Genomic DNA, 15109 nt, shown 5'->3' with positions numbered 1-15109 from the left:
ATAAGATCGGCACTGCCTGTTTAGATGAAAAGCAGTTGATTCCTACAACTGGAGCAGGTGACGCTGGTAGTTAGAATGTTCAGCTCTATTTCTGCTTTCTATGAAAAAACAAAACAAAACAAAACAAAAACCAATCACTCCATCCATCCATCCATCCATCCATCCATCCATCAAAAGGAAACTACACTTGTAGTAGAAAGGGCATTATGAATCGGTCAATCTGAACTGAAACCGTAGCACTGTTACTTGCTGTCAGGAGACCTTGGACAAATTACTTACCACACTGTACCAGTGTTGCCATATCAAAAAATGAGATTTTGATTAAATAGCTTTTCTCTTTGCTAACATTCTGTGCACTTGTGATGACAGAAGAAAGAAATGAGTATCTCAGACATGTCACACTTGACTTTTTCTAGCTGAATGTATTTCCTAAGTCAAGATTTGGTGCCCTTTCTATGATCCTAGAGCACCTACTAGGACAGTTAGTGCATCATATTTTAAATGTCTCTTTGTGTCATCCAGGAGATTGTGAGCAAGTTGAGTGCAAGGACTGTGTTCCACCTTAATTCTAGCACTTACTAGGGTATCTGTGTTCACTAATAAATGAATAAGTAAATGAGCACCATATGTAACCTCATGAATTATGCAACACTTACTAAGCTACTTCTAAGCATTGCTCTAGGTGGCTAGGATACATTGGGCAGAAAAACCCTGAGTACTATACGATTTCTGAAAACCGTGGAAGGCATTACAATCAGGATGGTGAATGTTAAGTTCTTTTCCCTGTTCTTCAGGATGTATGTAGTGCTTTTCGGCCTTATGTGAAGGACGGAAGACTTGGATGCACGAGGGAAAATGATCCAGTCCTTGGCCCTGATGGCAAAACACATGGCAATAAGTGTGCCATGTGTGCTGAGCTTTTGTAAGTATCATCATCCCCACTCTGAGTAGGTGGACTTAAAGAGGACACACTTGGTTGCCTTCCTGACAGTCACTCCAGAATCACTTTTTTTCTCACTCTTTTTCAGAGAGATACAGTCCTTTTCATGAAGCATATGATTCTTTGTCTTTGTAAGGTGAAATAATCCTTGCTCTCTGAATGGCTTCTTTTCTTTTTAATTCATATCATCTGCTAGAGTTTCTTAAAAGGCATGGGTAAGGTAATTATGTTAGTTCTTAAATTCAAGACTCTTCCTTTGCTTAATTATAGTGATAGGACAATGCACAGTATTTTATAAGGCACAATATTTTATAATTTAGGAAACACTTTCCTGGAATAAACTAGGTCAGTCCTTTGACAGGCATTGCTTCATTTGAATATGTACAGAGACTCTTACTAGAAGTGACAGTCTGGGGGCGCCTGGGTGGCTCAGTGGGTTGAGCCTCTGCCTTCAGCTCAGGTCATGATCTCAGGGTCCTGGGATCGAGCCCCACATCGGGCTCTCTGCTCGGCAAGGGGCCTGCTTCTCCCTTCTCTCTGCCTGCCTCTCTGTCTACTTGTGATCTCTCTCTGTCAAATAAATAAATAAATAAAAATTTAAAAAAAAAAAGAAGTGACAGTCTAATTTAAGATAATAACAGTAATGTCATGGGGCTGCCTTCTTATTACTGTAGAAGGTGGAACTTTAGTAAAGGAAAGGATAGGGTTAACTTTCTCTGAGTGCCTAACAACTGTGAGTACTAAGGCTGAGAAGTAAAGATCCAATGAGTCTTTAATATTCTGATGGTTAAACAAGATATAGACTTTCTATATGTCAGCAGGCTTTTAAGTGCTCCATTTACATCCATGGATCTTTAAAATCAGGACAGAGAAAGATCTAACAGATTAATAAATTTCACACCTGCCTATGAAAATTACAGTGTGCTGCCAGAGAATTCAAGGGCACGTCCTATCAGGTTTACAAAACAGTGATTATCTGGTTTCCAGACAGGAAATAAGCCTAATTTCTACATTTTTTTTTTTAATTTCTACATTCTTATCTAGGAGACATGTGCATTTAGTTTTCCAACCCACCCCAATTCTGTGACTTTCTGTTTTCATGCACTAGCTAAAAAAGAAAATTTGACCTCCCTAACTCCTGGTTTCTTCCTCTGTGGAACTAATAATACTGCCTGTCTCTGGATGGCATTGTAATTAGGTAACAGATACAAGAGGACTCAGAAGCTCAATGTCACTTTTTTTTCACTGTGGTGATTTTACATGAAGGCAAACAAATACTTTACAAGGTATAGAAAAGGTTTACATAAGGGTGTGGACTGCAGTACTTCAAATGCTCAGTTTGGTCTCACCCTTGTCACAGCATTGTGTTAAAAAGCTCTTGGTTTTGCCAGTTAAAGGGTATTTTCCCCAACTATCTCCTTTTGTCAATCAAGGAGTCACACCCACCTGCTTTTACAGAACAAAGCCTTTAATTGACTGTCAGTGAGTCAGTTTCACACTCTTCCTTATCTTTGGCAATTTTCTGGCTCCAATTGGAGACAGGGAAAAGCTTGTCTCTTGTAAGTGGATCTGTTTAACAAGATATGACCAAGGATATGAAAGTGCCTAGCACAGAACTGGACCCTGAAAATATGAGTCAGAAACTGACCAACTGTTCTCTTTCTTAACAGCTTAAAAGAAGCTCAGGAAAATGCCAAGAGAGAAGGTGAAACCAGAATTCGACGAAGTGTCGAAAAGGTAAATTCCCCACCACATAATTTGATCTTGTGGCCAAAGTATTAATAAAGTTAGGATTGACTCTTTGAGGTAGGTCAGTAATGTCATTGTCTTTAATTTTTACAATAAATTGTTTCCCTTAATTCCCAACTTCCACAAGTTGACTATTTCAAGTATATTAATCATTAGATTCAGATTTAAAATTTCATTTTCCTACCCGAAGTTCACAATATGCTATTTTTAAGAAAAAAGGGAAAGAAAGAATATAAGCCAGAAAATATGCAAATTAAATTCCACTGAATTTCCACCATCCGTCTCCCTGGCTTAGATTAATTTTGCTTTGAATAAAATTTTTTAATACGACATAATATAAATTAGACAGGAATAACTTTAAAATAGTTCTAAGTCTTTTAAACAGTGTATCCATTGGTGTATTTTATGAATCATCCCACTGATACAAACTGGAGTTATTTGTTATGGTTATTACAGTGAGACCTACATTTATATAGGTCTTGCTTCTGTTTAAACAAAAATATCAGACAAATATTGTGTTTTTTAAAGAGGCCTTAAAGTTAAGTTTTTTCAAATTATTATGTGGTTTAATTGTTTAGTATAAAAATTTATTCCTTTTAGTAATTGAGTAAGCATTATAGGTCATACAGCTTGGATTTCCTAAATCACCAAGTTTATTAAACCCTACTTTCACTATAACTGATAGCAGTTACTTTGCTAAATGACTAACTTTCTGTTGAGAAGTCAGAACAATTTAGTTTTATCCATAGTTTTGTTAGGTTCTTGCTGTATGAAACTGACCAAGTCTTCTCTTCTCTCTGGGCCTCAGTTTCTTTGTTCCAAATTAAGAGTTTGGATAAATGACCTCAATTTTACTTTCTTGTTGTAATGTGATTCCACACCCTGTACTCTTCTGTGCTAATACAAGTGTAGAGGCATCTTTTAGGCCAGAGGCTTGAACAATGGAAATTTGATCAAGGCAAAAGGTGCCACAGTGATCCCCTGGCTGAATCCAAATAAGCCCATCAAGTGACGGGCTTGAAATATATATCAGCCCTAACTAACCAATGGGCTACTTACACCCAGATATAGGTACCAAAAAAGGAAAATTCCATATATTCCCATACCTCCTCTCCTTCCCCTTTAAATACAGCCCTTACCCACTACCACATGCAAGAGTCTTTCCTTTGCTGCCCTTCCCCCTTCCTTGTGGGGTATCCAACATACTTTTATCTCTTTTGTTCCGCTTTGGGTAGATTCTTTTACTACCTGTGCCACCTGCCCCAACTCCATCAGGATGCCCCACATTTGGGGGCCCCCATCTGATTGGGAGAGATGGCACAACAAATACACCATTTTTGTGGATGATGGGCATGTGTTTTCCTAAGGATAGATACAAGTCTAGTTTTTGGTACTTCTACTTCATGATATTATTCACTCAAACAAATTTCCCACCCTAATAGGGTGTTCAACAGAGTTTCAGTGAAGGAATATGGAGGAGTCAGTCTTTGTTTAATACTAACTGAGGTTTGAAAAGCAATTCTTTTGGTTGTTAAATTTCAGTCAAAAACTTCGGGTCATCTTGTAATATTAAACATTTTACTCCTCCGTAAACACAGACAGTTCTTTTCCATTATCTATCCTCAGGTCTTGTTTATTTTTCCCTCTTTTCCTCTGTGGCTGGGGTCGTTGTTTTGGTGGGGTCACCGGACGTGATCGTGTTGAATGCGACTCCTTTACAGTGATGGCTCAATATCTGCTGCATAATTAGCCTGTCAGTGGGTTGTTCACAAAAGCATTTCTTCAGAATCTCCTTGGATGAATCACAACTTATAAACTGAAATTATCATTGTTTCTCTTATGGGAACCATTGAACAGTAATTTTCCTACCATGCTATGATTATCAAATAGATGATTGTCTTCTGTGTCTTTATTCCTGGATTGTTACACAAGGAAGTTGGGAGCACACCCATTGCTCCTCCAAAAACAAATATCTTCTTATTAGGAGTCAATTAGGATTTTTTTTTTTTTTTTAAGATTTTATTTATTTGTTTGGCAGACAGATATCACAAGTAGGCAGAGAGGCAGGCAAAGAGAGAGAGCAGGGGAAGCAGGCTCCCTGCTGAAGCAGAGAGCCTGATGTGGGACTCGATCCCAGATCTCTGGGATCACGACCTGAGCTGAAAGCAGAGGCTTTAGCCCACTGAGCCACCCAGGCACCCTTAGGATTCTTTTTTTAAAGTGTCCTGATGAAATATGAGTTATTTTTTTTAAATTTAGAAAATTACATAATAGAAAGGGCCTTCAAGAACATTATTCCAAAAACCTCATTGTGTAGTTGGTAAGATAGAGTTGTCTCTGGTGTCTATGCCCATGCCCATGCCTTGCTGTGATTTCCAGAAATTTCACAGAGGCACAATCTAGCTGCTTAGGTCTTCCAACTTCAAACCACACTCTTTATGCTCATGTTTTCTTGGCTGAAATGGGAAGATGAGGGTGCATAGTTGAAAAAGGCTTAGAGAAGCATATTTTTATAGATTGTGTTTTGTAGATTATATAGTAATACAGGCCATTACAAAACATCTTTATTGACCTGGAGATTCCTAAATTTAGAGTAATTTGGGGTAGATAGAGATATAAATATAGCTGTAAATATAAAGTTTAGCCTTCAACTCAGATAATAGAATTTTCAAAACAGAGAAAAACCGAAAAGTCCTATACCAAAGCATTGGGAAATCTGGAACAAACCTTTCTTGGGTTATTTGGGGGAAGTCACAGCCTTTTAAATTAAATTTAAATTTTAGTCTTGGTGTTTTACCTCTCTCCAGTGGGGAATGAAGGAAAATTAGATTCACTCTCTCTGTTTTCCACCTACTGTGTTAGAAATGGATATCAATAAAGGAGGCAGAGCACATTAAAGTGAACATCAGTAAAGGAGGCCACAGATTCACAGAGAGGACAATGGATGCCACCTTATTCATTTTCCTTGCAAACCAGACCAGACTGTTCTTGATTTGATCCATATTAAATAGTGTTTAAGCATCTCATCTTACAGATTCTCTATTCTGCTTGTTGACATATTTTTCTTTTGTCTTGGCAGCTGCATTTTATGTCTTTCGTGGAATTCATTGAAAGATCTTTTTTTTTTGTAATCCTTTTCTCATAGACTTAAAAGTTAGTAAGAGTCATCTAGTTTTATGAGATGTTTGCTCAGCCTTATTCTTTATAAGACTCTTTGACATTTTTAAAAATTTATTTATTTATTTTAGAGAGAGAGTGCGTGTGCAAGTTGGGAAAGGGGTAGAGGGAGAGGGGGGAGAAGCAGTCTCTCTGCTGAGTGTGGAGCCCAAGGGGAACTGAATCTGAAGACCCTGAGATCATGACCTGAGCCAAACTAGGAGTTGGTCACTTAACCAACTGAGCCACCCAGGCACCATACAGTTCTTCTATCTTTTAATAAATATACACATAGTAAATGCAGGTACCTAGTAATTTCATAACATAATTATTATTTCTTATTAATCTTCATTAATATGTTATACATTTACCAACACCTTCTAGGCCTGACATTCTTTGACTGTAAATCCATGATACACATTTTCTGTGTTAAGGAGTAGAAAAGTGCTAAATGTAATTACTCACCTTTTTGCAGGAATTTTGTAAAGAATATGAAACCCAAGTGAGGAATGGAAGACTTTATTGTACACGAGAGAGTGACCCAATTCGTGGCCCTGATGGCAGGATGCATGGCAACAAATGTGCTCTGTGTGCTGAAATTTTGTGAGTCCAGATGTGGGTTCTTTAGAGGGACGGGATGGGTAAAGTGGAGATTGGTGGGAATGGTGAGTAAGAACAATGTTGAGGTGTAGCTTTGTTGTTGAAAATTTTTGAGTTTTCTGTCTTCTGCAAATCATATCACCTAGTAAGTAGATCCTAATGATATATGTCTGTTTCCAAATACAAATGGATTCTGTTTTCCAGTTAGAGGGCTGGATTACAAAATACTTCTTATTGTTTCCTCCCACCACCTTTGTAAGCCTTTTTATAAGATAGTCATAATAGAGAATGAGGGCAAAACGTACCAAGACTTTTCGCTGTTTTCCTTTAGTAATTATCCTGAGTGAAAGAACAGATGTTGTCTCCCAGGAAAACTTCATGTTTATATGTGACTTGGATTAACTTTATCTTTTCATATCGGGCATCTGACCTGGGGGGAAGTGCAAATCCTGCAATAATTACAGCATTTATGAAGATGTCTCAGACCAGGTCTTGTCACTGTTTCAGATCCTTGAACCCTCGAAGCTCTCTCGTTTATGTTGTCCTACTGCCGTTGTCTCAGTCTTGGCTACCCAGTGTCTCTTCTGTGGATCACATTTCAAGATTATCCTTCTTTGGATAAGACTTCCTGAAATTCTTAATTGAAATCAGTCTTTATAACTCTTAATAATTTTATTTCATAACAATCAATACAGCTGGCAATTCTGTAATTACTTCTGTGACCATTTGTTGACCGGGTTCTAAGTTCCAAGAACAAGACCGGCTATGTGTCTATTTTATATATAGCACCAGGTTAGCGCTTGACAAAAAATAGTTGCTAGCCAAATGTTGAGTGAACATATGAATAAAGATCCCTGCTCTCAAGAAGCTTAAAGTTAAATAGCAGAAAAAGCCATGGACACACGGACACACATACACACACACGTTGCAAGACAGAGTAAGAACTATGCCATAAGAGAATATTCAGCTATGAAAATACAATGGCAGATATACAGTTTATTTTCACTGTGAGGTCTGCTCTGTCTTCTTAAAGAAGGCAGAATTTAAGCTGAGAAGATCTAAAAGAAGGCAAGATGACAAAAACAGTCATTGCAATGGAAAGAAATATCATACTTAGAGCAAAATAAAAGAGATTCTTTGGAGAAAGAATGAAGATTTCAATCAGGAGCCCCAAGATGAATGGAAGATGTTTTTTCTAGAACTCATGAACACGTGGCTATTTTCCACCTGCACCTAAATGACTATTTTATTTTTGTTAAAGATTTTATTTATTTATTTATTTGAGAGGGAGAGTGAGAAAGAGAGAAAGTACAAGCAAAGGGGGAGGGGCAGGGGAAGAGTGAGAAGCCAACTCCCTGCTGAGCAGGGAGCCCTAAGCTGGGCTCAGTCCCAGGACCCTGAGATCATGACCTGAGCTGAAGGCAAATGCTTAACTGACTGTGCCACCCAGGAGCCCCCTAAATGACTATTTTATAACATGAGGATTTGAAGCATCTGTACTCATTTATTTATTTTTGTTTTTTTCTCCAGCAAACAGCGTTTTTCAGAAGAAAAAAATAAAGCACAAGAAAACCTGAAGAAGACTGAGGAAAAAGTCAAAGTTAAGAGAGAAATTGAGGTGAGGATTAGTTTGATCAATTTAATGATGACTTTTGTGGGCTGTGTGTATTTTACTCTAGAACGCATTTTCAATATTGGTTCATTTTCCTCCACTACTGATGGATTCTCTGGAAAGTAGTTTATAGTTAGTATTTCATAAGCTTTAGAAGAATAATTCAGCATTACACTTTTTAGCTCTATTTGGAGGAAATTAATCAAGTCATATTAGTAGAATGGTTCCTAAACGAAGGTACTATATCAAAGCATTAACTGAATCCAAATTTTGATATGTGTGATATCACACATATATTTGGAGGTCTTCTATATAACATTTTAATATTCTCTCTTTAAAATCATACCACATTCTACTTTCTAAACATCTCTTAGCTAGCTATTTGTTCTTTTTTCTCCTGCTACCAACTTAGCTCATACATCTAATAGATTTCCTTTGTGTTGATGCATTAGCATTTTGGCTGGTCTCTATGCTTCTTACCAACAACTTCCTCAATCCTCAATATTCAGTTCATCTTCCACATTGTTTTTATAGAGTGGGAAATATTTCCACGACTCAGTGACCTTATGAAAAGCTAACATTTGAGGGTATCTTAGAGGATATTTGGACCATTTCACTCCTATTTAACTTACTTTTAACAGTGAGTTACCCCCGCTTCTGTAGTGTGTGGTTCGCAGTTTCATAAAACAGCCTACTTCATTAGTTCCCCTTCTGACTTCATGTAATTCCAGAATATTGTCTAGGCCTCACTTTCAACTGATTTCTTCCCCTCAATCCTTTAATTTTATTTCTCGAATCAAGACATGCCTTTTATCATTCATTCTGGTTTCTTCCTTCCTCTTTGTCTTCCTTGTTCTTTTTCCTTCCTTTCTTCCACCCTCCTCCCTCCTTTTCTTTCCTTATTTTCTTCTATAGCTTCTCCAACTTTAGTCTCCAGTTACTCAAATCCTCACACATCCAGCTGGGTGGTCCTTCTAAAACAGATTTGCTTATGTTCTTCTCTTCTATAAAAATTCATCATTTTCCACTTTCCTAAGAATAAAGTCCAAATTCCCTTCAAGGTTCAGTGATCTAGTTTTGACTTACCATGAAGGTCTCCTTTTTGACCCCTTCCCAAACTTTCCTCTCTTTATCCAGCTAATAGTTTATTCCTGACAATAATAGATTATCTCAAGATACTATGGTCTTATATGCTGCTCTGTCTTTGCATATATGTCATAATTCCTCTTAGAGAACCTTTTGCCACACTATTTACCTGGACACATCCTAAAGATATAGAACTCAGCTATAAACTCTTCTCTGTACTTCCATGAATTATTCTTCCCTTTGTGCTTGTTCAGATTTAACGCAGACCTTTGTCATATCTCTCAGCTTTTTATATTGCAATTCTTTACTCCTGTCTACTTGAGTGATAAAAGAGCTAAATCACATTTATATTTATATCCCCTTATTATATTTGTTGACTTAAATGGGTATCTATTACATGGAGAGAAATACCACAAAATTTTGTGATGACCCTAAATCCTGTAAGTTTTATTTTTTATCCTTAGTTCCTTTTCTCTGATATCTTTAATTAACAGCATCTAAAATATATAAACAGAGGGCATGAGGGTAGCTCAGTTGGGTAAGCAATTGACACTTGATTTTGGCTCAGGTCTTGATCTCAGGGTCATGAGATCGAGCCCCACATTGGGCTCCATGCTCAGCATGGAATTTGCTTGAGATTCTCTTCCTCCCTCTCCCTCTGATTCCCCCCACCAACTCATTCTCACACTCTTTCTCAAATAAATAAATAAAGTCTTAAAAAAAAATGTGCAGTGGGTACCTGGGTGGCTCAGTTGGTTAAGCATCTGCCTTCATGGATCAAGCCCCATGTTGGGCTCCCTACTCAGTAGGGAGTTTGCTTCTCCCTCTACTGCCTGCTCTTGTTATCTCTCACTATCTCAGTCTCTCTCTCTCTCTCTTAAATAAATAAATAAAATCTTTTATAAAATAAAATGTATAAACAGAATAGGGAGCTGTATGTAAACTCTCTCATTTTCATTATTTAGAAACTCTGCAGTGAATATCAGGATCATGCAAAGAATGGAATACTTTTCTGTACCAGAGAAAATGATCCTGTTCGTGGTCCAGATGGGAAAATGCATGGAAACTTGTGTTCCATGTGTCAAGCCTTCTAGTGAGTATAGAATGCCAGAGTGTCTAAAGAATGCCAGAGAGAGTAGGGACTTAACAGAGAGTCTAATAGAATTAGATACTTTTGTAAATGGGGAAACTGTGGCCCAAAATAGGGAGGGGAGTTGAATAAGCAGAACACTTACACTGAGAATGTTGGTGGTAGAGCTGGGAGAAGAACCTACATCTATCTACTCCAATATGTCTACTTCCCTGACACTCATTCTCTTACCACTAGAACATCCTAGCAGCCCTGAGCTTGTGCAAATACCACATACTCCCTGCACTGAAGCTTCACATGTGAATCTATTGTACAAGTTTATAGGCAGCTCATCTTCCAGAGAGGCTGTGGTCCAAAGCAAGCACTGAATACAGATATTGATGATTAGAGTTAATGTTGCCTATCAAGCAATCATGAGCCCTTACAAAATTAAATATTACTTTATATAATGTGACATTTCTCAGTAAGTTAGAATTGGAAGTTAGCTTTCAAAATTTGGAACTGCTCCCAGTTTATCTGATTGAACTAAGATTAAGTAGTTGATTTCTATTTTGATTCTATGTTCTTTTGTTTTGATTGACAGCCTTGTGTGGTGAAGTAGCATTAGTTAACCATACATTCTATGCACTTTTATTGTGCAAAGCAAATATAGGCTCATTTGATTTATCAATGTATGGAAATTATTGGCCTTTTTCTACCTCTACTGTATATTGTCTTTAGATAATGCAACTATGAATAAGAAATACATTTAAGGTGAATTAATAAAGCTAGGGTGTGCATGATGTGATAGAGAGACTATAGACTTGAGAGACCTTGGATGATTATAGCACTGTCCTAAAAGTATAGCCAAAGCTTTCTCTGCCTCAGCTCCTCTCTGTGAAACAAGGGAACCAGTCATTGTCCTTCTTAAAGGCCACTTTCAGCCTTCAGGTATAGCGTCACAATGGTACTAGTTTTGGTATCTCCTTAATGGACCTTGATGGTATTTCTTTTTTGACCACAGGCAAGAAGGGTATTTTATAGAAATCAAGCTTTCTAGATCCACAGTCACTGTCTTTCTTTCAGTCTTAAGCCAAAAGTATGAAGAAGTTATGGTATCATACCATACTAAAGGCTGTTTTGTTTCTTCTCATTGGTATGTAGTGATAAAAAGACAAAATTATTCTTCCTAAGGAGGGAGGACAGAGTAGCAATGCAAATAATTGCCTGTACTTGGTCCAGTGGATTCTTCTCATTTTTTTCCCCTCTAATTTAGCCAAGCAGAAGCTGAAGAAAAGAAAAAGGCTGAAGTAGAAGCAAGAAATAAAAGAGAATCTGAAAAAACACCCTCATATACAGTGAGTGGAATCCACCCATTGAGTCCTACTTGGCATTCTAATTTAAACATATTTCAGAGTCTAAAGGGTAGGGTATCATCCACTAAAAATTGCCAGGAAATCATAACCCTTTAATATGGAGATGACATTGAGATTAATGCTATGGGAACTTCATCAATTCTTGCTGCTTCCAAGACTAACCCTGTGAAGTAAAAATTATTTGAGGTCTGAAAAAACTGGGTTCTAACACTGGTTTCATCACTTACAGACTGTGTTAGTTTTTGCAGACCACTTCCCAGAGACTATACGTGTATACTTTCTACATATGAATTTTTGAAATTTCACATATGAATTGAGATAAAATACCTTCATTCTGCACGCAGAAAGCCCGATTTTTACTTCTAAAATTACAGTACTCATTTCCATAGCCTTCTATAAGTTGTTACTGCTTATTATTTAGAAGATGAGGTCTTTCTAGATTCTAGTCTTTCTAGATTCTAGTCTTTCCCTTGTCCAGCTGTCCTCCCCAACTAAGCTAGAATAAAGCTTCACGATATTCATCAGATTGCAGTACTGTTCTGCTTAAATGCTACAGGTGGCTCATCATCAACTATAGGATGTACCTCAATCTCTTCTCTCCCCCTTCTTATTTGGTTTACCTTCATTCAGAGATTCATGCTCTGCTACATGCTCCTGTAGTTTCCTACTTTGTTTCCCAACTTAAGAGTCTTGTAAGCATATTCCCCAATCCCGTTCTTACCCACAAAAATGCTGTTTACTCTTCAGTCTCACCCAAATTATTCTTGTTATATGACATCTTTCCCAGTTTTCACAATCAGATCTCATGGCTCCAACCTCTGTGTTCTCAGATTTCCTTGTACCTGTATGTTTACACTTATTGTATTACACAAAATTTTTTTTATGATTTTGCTTATTTACGAGAGAGAGGGAGAGCATGGGAGAGAAAAAGCATGAGTGGGGGAGGGGCCAAGCAGAGGGAGGGGCAGGGCAGGGGGAAGGGCAGAGCAGGAGGAAGGACAGAAGGAGAGCGAAAACCAGACTCCCCACCAAGCCAGGAGCCTGACCTGGGGCTCCATCCCAGAACCCTGGGATCATGACCTGAGCCAAAGGCAGACACTTAACTGACTGAGCCACCCTGGCTCCGCTACCCATATTTTAATGTGTTTAGATTATAGTGGAGTTTACTTGTCTACCTCTTTTATTATATTGTGACATCCCATTATGTCTTGTTTCCATCTTTTAGTTACATTTTACATTTGAGAGAAACACAACTAAAGTCCTGGTGTCAAAGAAGCATAACATTAGTTTCTGCCAATGTTGATGTTCCAGTCTTCTTCTTAGAATAGGAATAAAATGTATCCCCAGCTTGCTTTCTCTATCTTGGCAGGAGCTGTGCAGTGAATACCGCAAGCTTGTAAGGAACGGAAAACTCCCCTGCACACGAGAGAATGACCCCATCCAGGGCCCAGATGGGAAAATGTATGGCAACACCTGCTCCATGTGTGAGGTGTTCTTGTGAGTAGCACTGTACCTGGGAAAATGAGGGAGAGTTTTGTCCTCTCTGCTTTGTTTTTGTTTCTTTCTTTGTTTTTTAAAGATTTTATTTATTTATCTGACAGACAGAGATCACAAGCAGGCAGAGAGGGAGGCAGAGAGAGAGAGAGAGAGAGAGAGAGGGAAAGGGAAGCAGGCTCCCTGCTGAGCAGAGAGCCCAACGTGGCCTTGATCCCAGGACCCTGGGATCACAACCCGAGCCGAAGGCAGAGGCTTTAACCCACTGAGCCACCCAGGCGCCCCTCTGCTTTGTTTTTTGTTTTTTAATTTTAACTTTTTATGTTTTATTTCTTAAGTAGTGTTTGTTTCCTGTCAATGGCATTTTTTCACAGTGTCATCATTATCAAAGAGTAATTTCTGCTCTGTGCTGCGGCGGGGCAATGAGGTCCACATGTAGCTGCTGCTTATACCCTTCTAATGCAGTCTGGCTTGGTCTCTGAGGTGCAATGCATACTTCAAGCTCGTCTTTGTGTTCTAGGATTCTCAGTCATGTCTTAAATAGAGGTTGGTTGTTCTGGTGAGGGGAGGGGAAGTTAACAACCACCTATGTTGCCATCATGGTGATGTCACTCCTAACCAACTCCAAAGAATCATTCTTGCTTGTCAATCACTAATTGGGTTCCTGTGGAAATATACAGGATGTAAAACAAGGATCTACCCTTGCAGAGAGGGCTATGAAGTCATCTGAAATCACACAACACATCACAAAGCAAACATACCAATATGTGAAACGGTACATTAGTTCAAAAACAGGATCTGGAGGAATGACTTGGAATAACTCTGGTGGAGTTAGCCCCTCCCAGGTGTCTCATCAGCTTGAACAGCCATGGTAAAGCCTACTCTACATCCCTAACCCCACACTTTCTCCTTCATGGTAATCAGGACTTTGCTTCATAGCACTAAACATGGTCAGTAGCTATAAATTGATATGTGTGACTATATATTCAACATCTCTCTCTTCTACTAGACAAATGTTGTTATGGAAGGGACTCTAGAAAATGTAAGCAGTGAGTTCAGATTAACTTTCTGCTTCATTTTTGTGTTCCATTATGAGAGGACCACTACAGCAGGAAAGCAAAAACAAATTTAGAAGAAATGTATAACATGGAAGACATGGGGAGATGGAAAGGAGAAGGGAGTTGGGGGAAAATGGAGGGGGAGACAAACCATGAGACTCTGAGGAACTAACTGAAGGTCTTGGAGGGGAAGGGCGTTGGAGGTTGGGTGAGCCTGGTGGTGGGTATTAAGGAGGGCATGTATTGCATGGAGCACTGGGTGCATAAACTTTATGTTTATGCACTGTGGTGCATAAACAATAAATTCTGGAACACTGAAAAGAAATTTAAAAAATAAATAAAAATTTTAAAAAAAGAAGAAGGAGAAATTAATAAAACAGTGTCCTTCAAGGACTCTTAAGCCTCAGTACATTTAGCAAAGAGGGAGTCATGGTCTTGAAATTTCCAAGTAGCTTTTGTTTTATTAACATTAGTTCTTGGTTGTCTCTGTGCATAAAAGTGGGAACACTGAGTGAAAGTTCTGGAAGGGGTCTGGCTCAATGCCAGGAGCAACTTCCTAACAGTCTGAGGACTTAGGGGTAGAATGACCTCTATGGGGTTTCAAGGATGATATAAGTAGAGAATTTCCTAGCAGATTAAAGAAAAGCTAGACAGTAATCAGACCTACTGAGTATTAGAAGTCTTGAGTAGTGGAAGATCAAAAAACTTCCTCTGAATTAGGGTTTAAATCTATAGTGTACATTTGTTAGTTCTCTGTCCTTGGAAAATTGATCATTCTGTCAGTTTTCTCATTTGTAAATGGGGTTATAGTAGTAGTTTTATAACATACAGTTTGGAAGATTTCATGGAATGAGCGCCAGGTCAGGCACATAGTAAGAATTTAGTAAGCTTTTTTTGTTGTTGTTTTTTGGGGGTTTTGTTTGTTTGTTAGTTTTTATTTTTTTAAAAAGAGAGCACAAGCAGGGGAGG

The 15109-nt window shown here is 38.3% G+C and overlaps 1 protein-coding gene across 2 annotated transcripts in view; it reads left to right on the top strand.

Moving 5' to 3' along the window:
* SPINK5 (serine peptidase inhibitor Kazal type 5) overlaps positions 1-15109 on the top strand; it is a 79455-nt gene that overhangs the window by 27395 nt on the left and 36951 nt on the right. Inside the window, exons 7-13 of one of the 2 annotated variants that reach the window (XM_004744661.3) lie at positions 795-922; positions 2611-2677; positions 6321-6448; positions 7976-8063; positions 10109-10236; positions 11489-11570; positions 12958-13085. In XM_004744661.3, coding sequence (XP_004744718.2) covers positions 795-922; positions 2611-2677; positions 6321-6448; positions 7976-8063; positions 10109-10236; positions 11489-11570; positions 12958-13085 — 749 coding nt within the window. The remainder of the gene's footprint in view (positions 1-794; positions 923-2610; positions 2678-6320; positions 6449-7975; positions 8064-10108; positions 10237-11488; positions 11571-12957; positions 13086-15109) is intronic. The other variant, XM_045075326.1, reaches the window with a different exon arrangement.

Source organism: Mustela putorius, unplaced genomic scaffold (assembly GCF_011764305.1).
Source record: "Mustela putorius furo isolate JIRA1106 unplaced genomic scaffold, ASM1176430v1.1 tig00000145_pilon_pilon_pilon, whole genome shotgun sequence".
NCBI classification, from domain to species: Eukaryota; Metazoa; Chordata; class Mammalia; order Carnivora; family Mustelidae; genus Mustela; species Mustela putorius.
The sequence above is the reverse complement of the archived record's forward strand: the minus strand, read 5'-3'. Positions and strand labels throughout refer to the sequence as shown.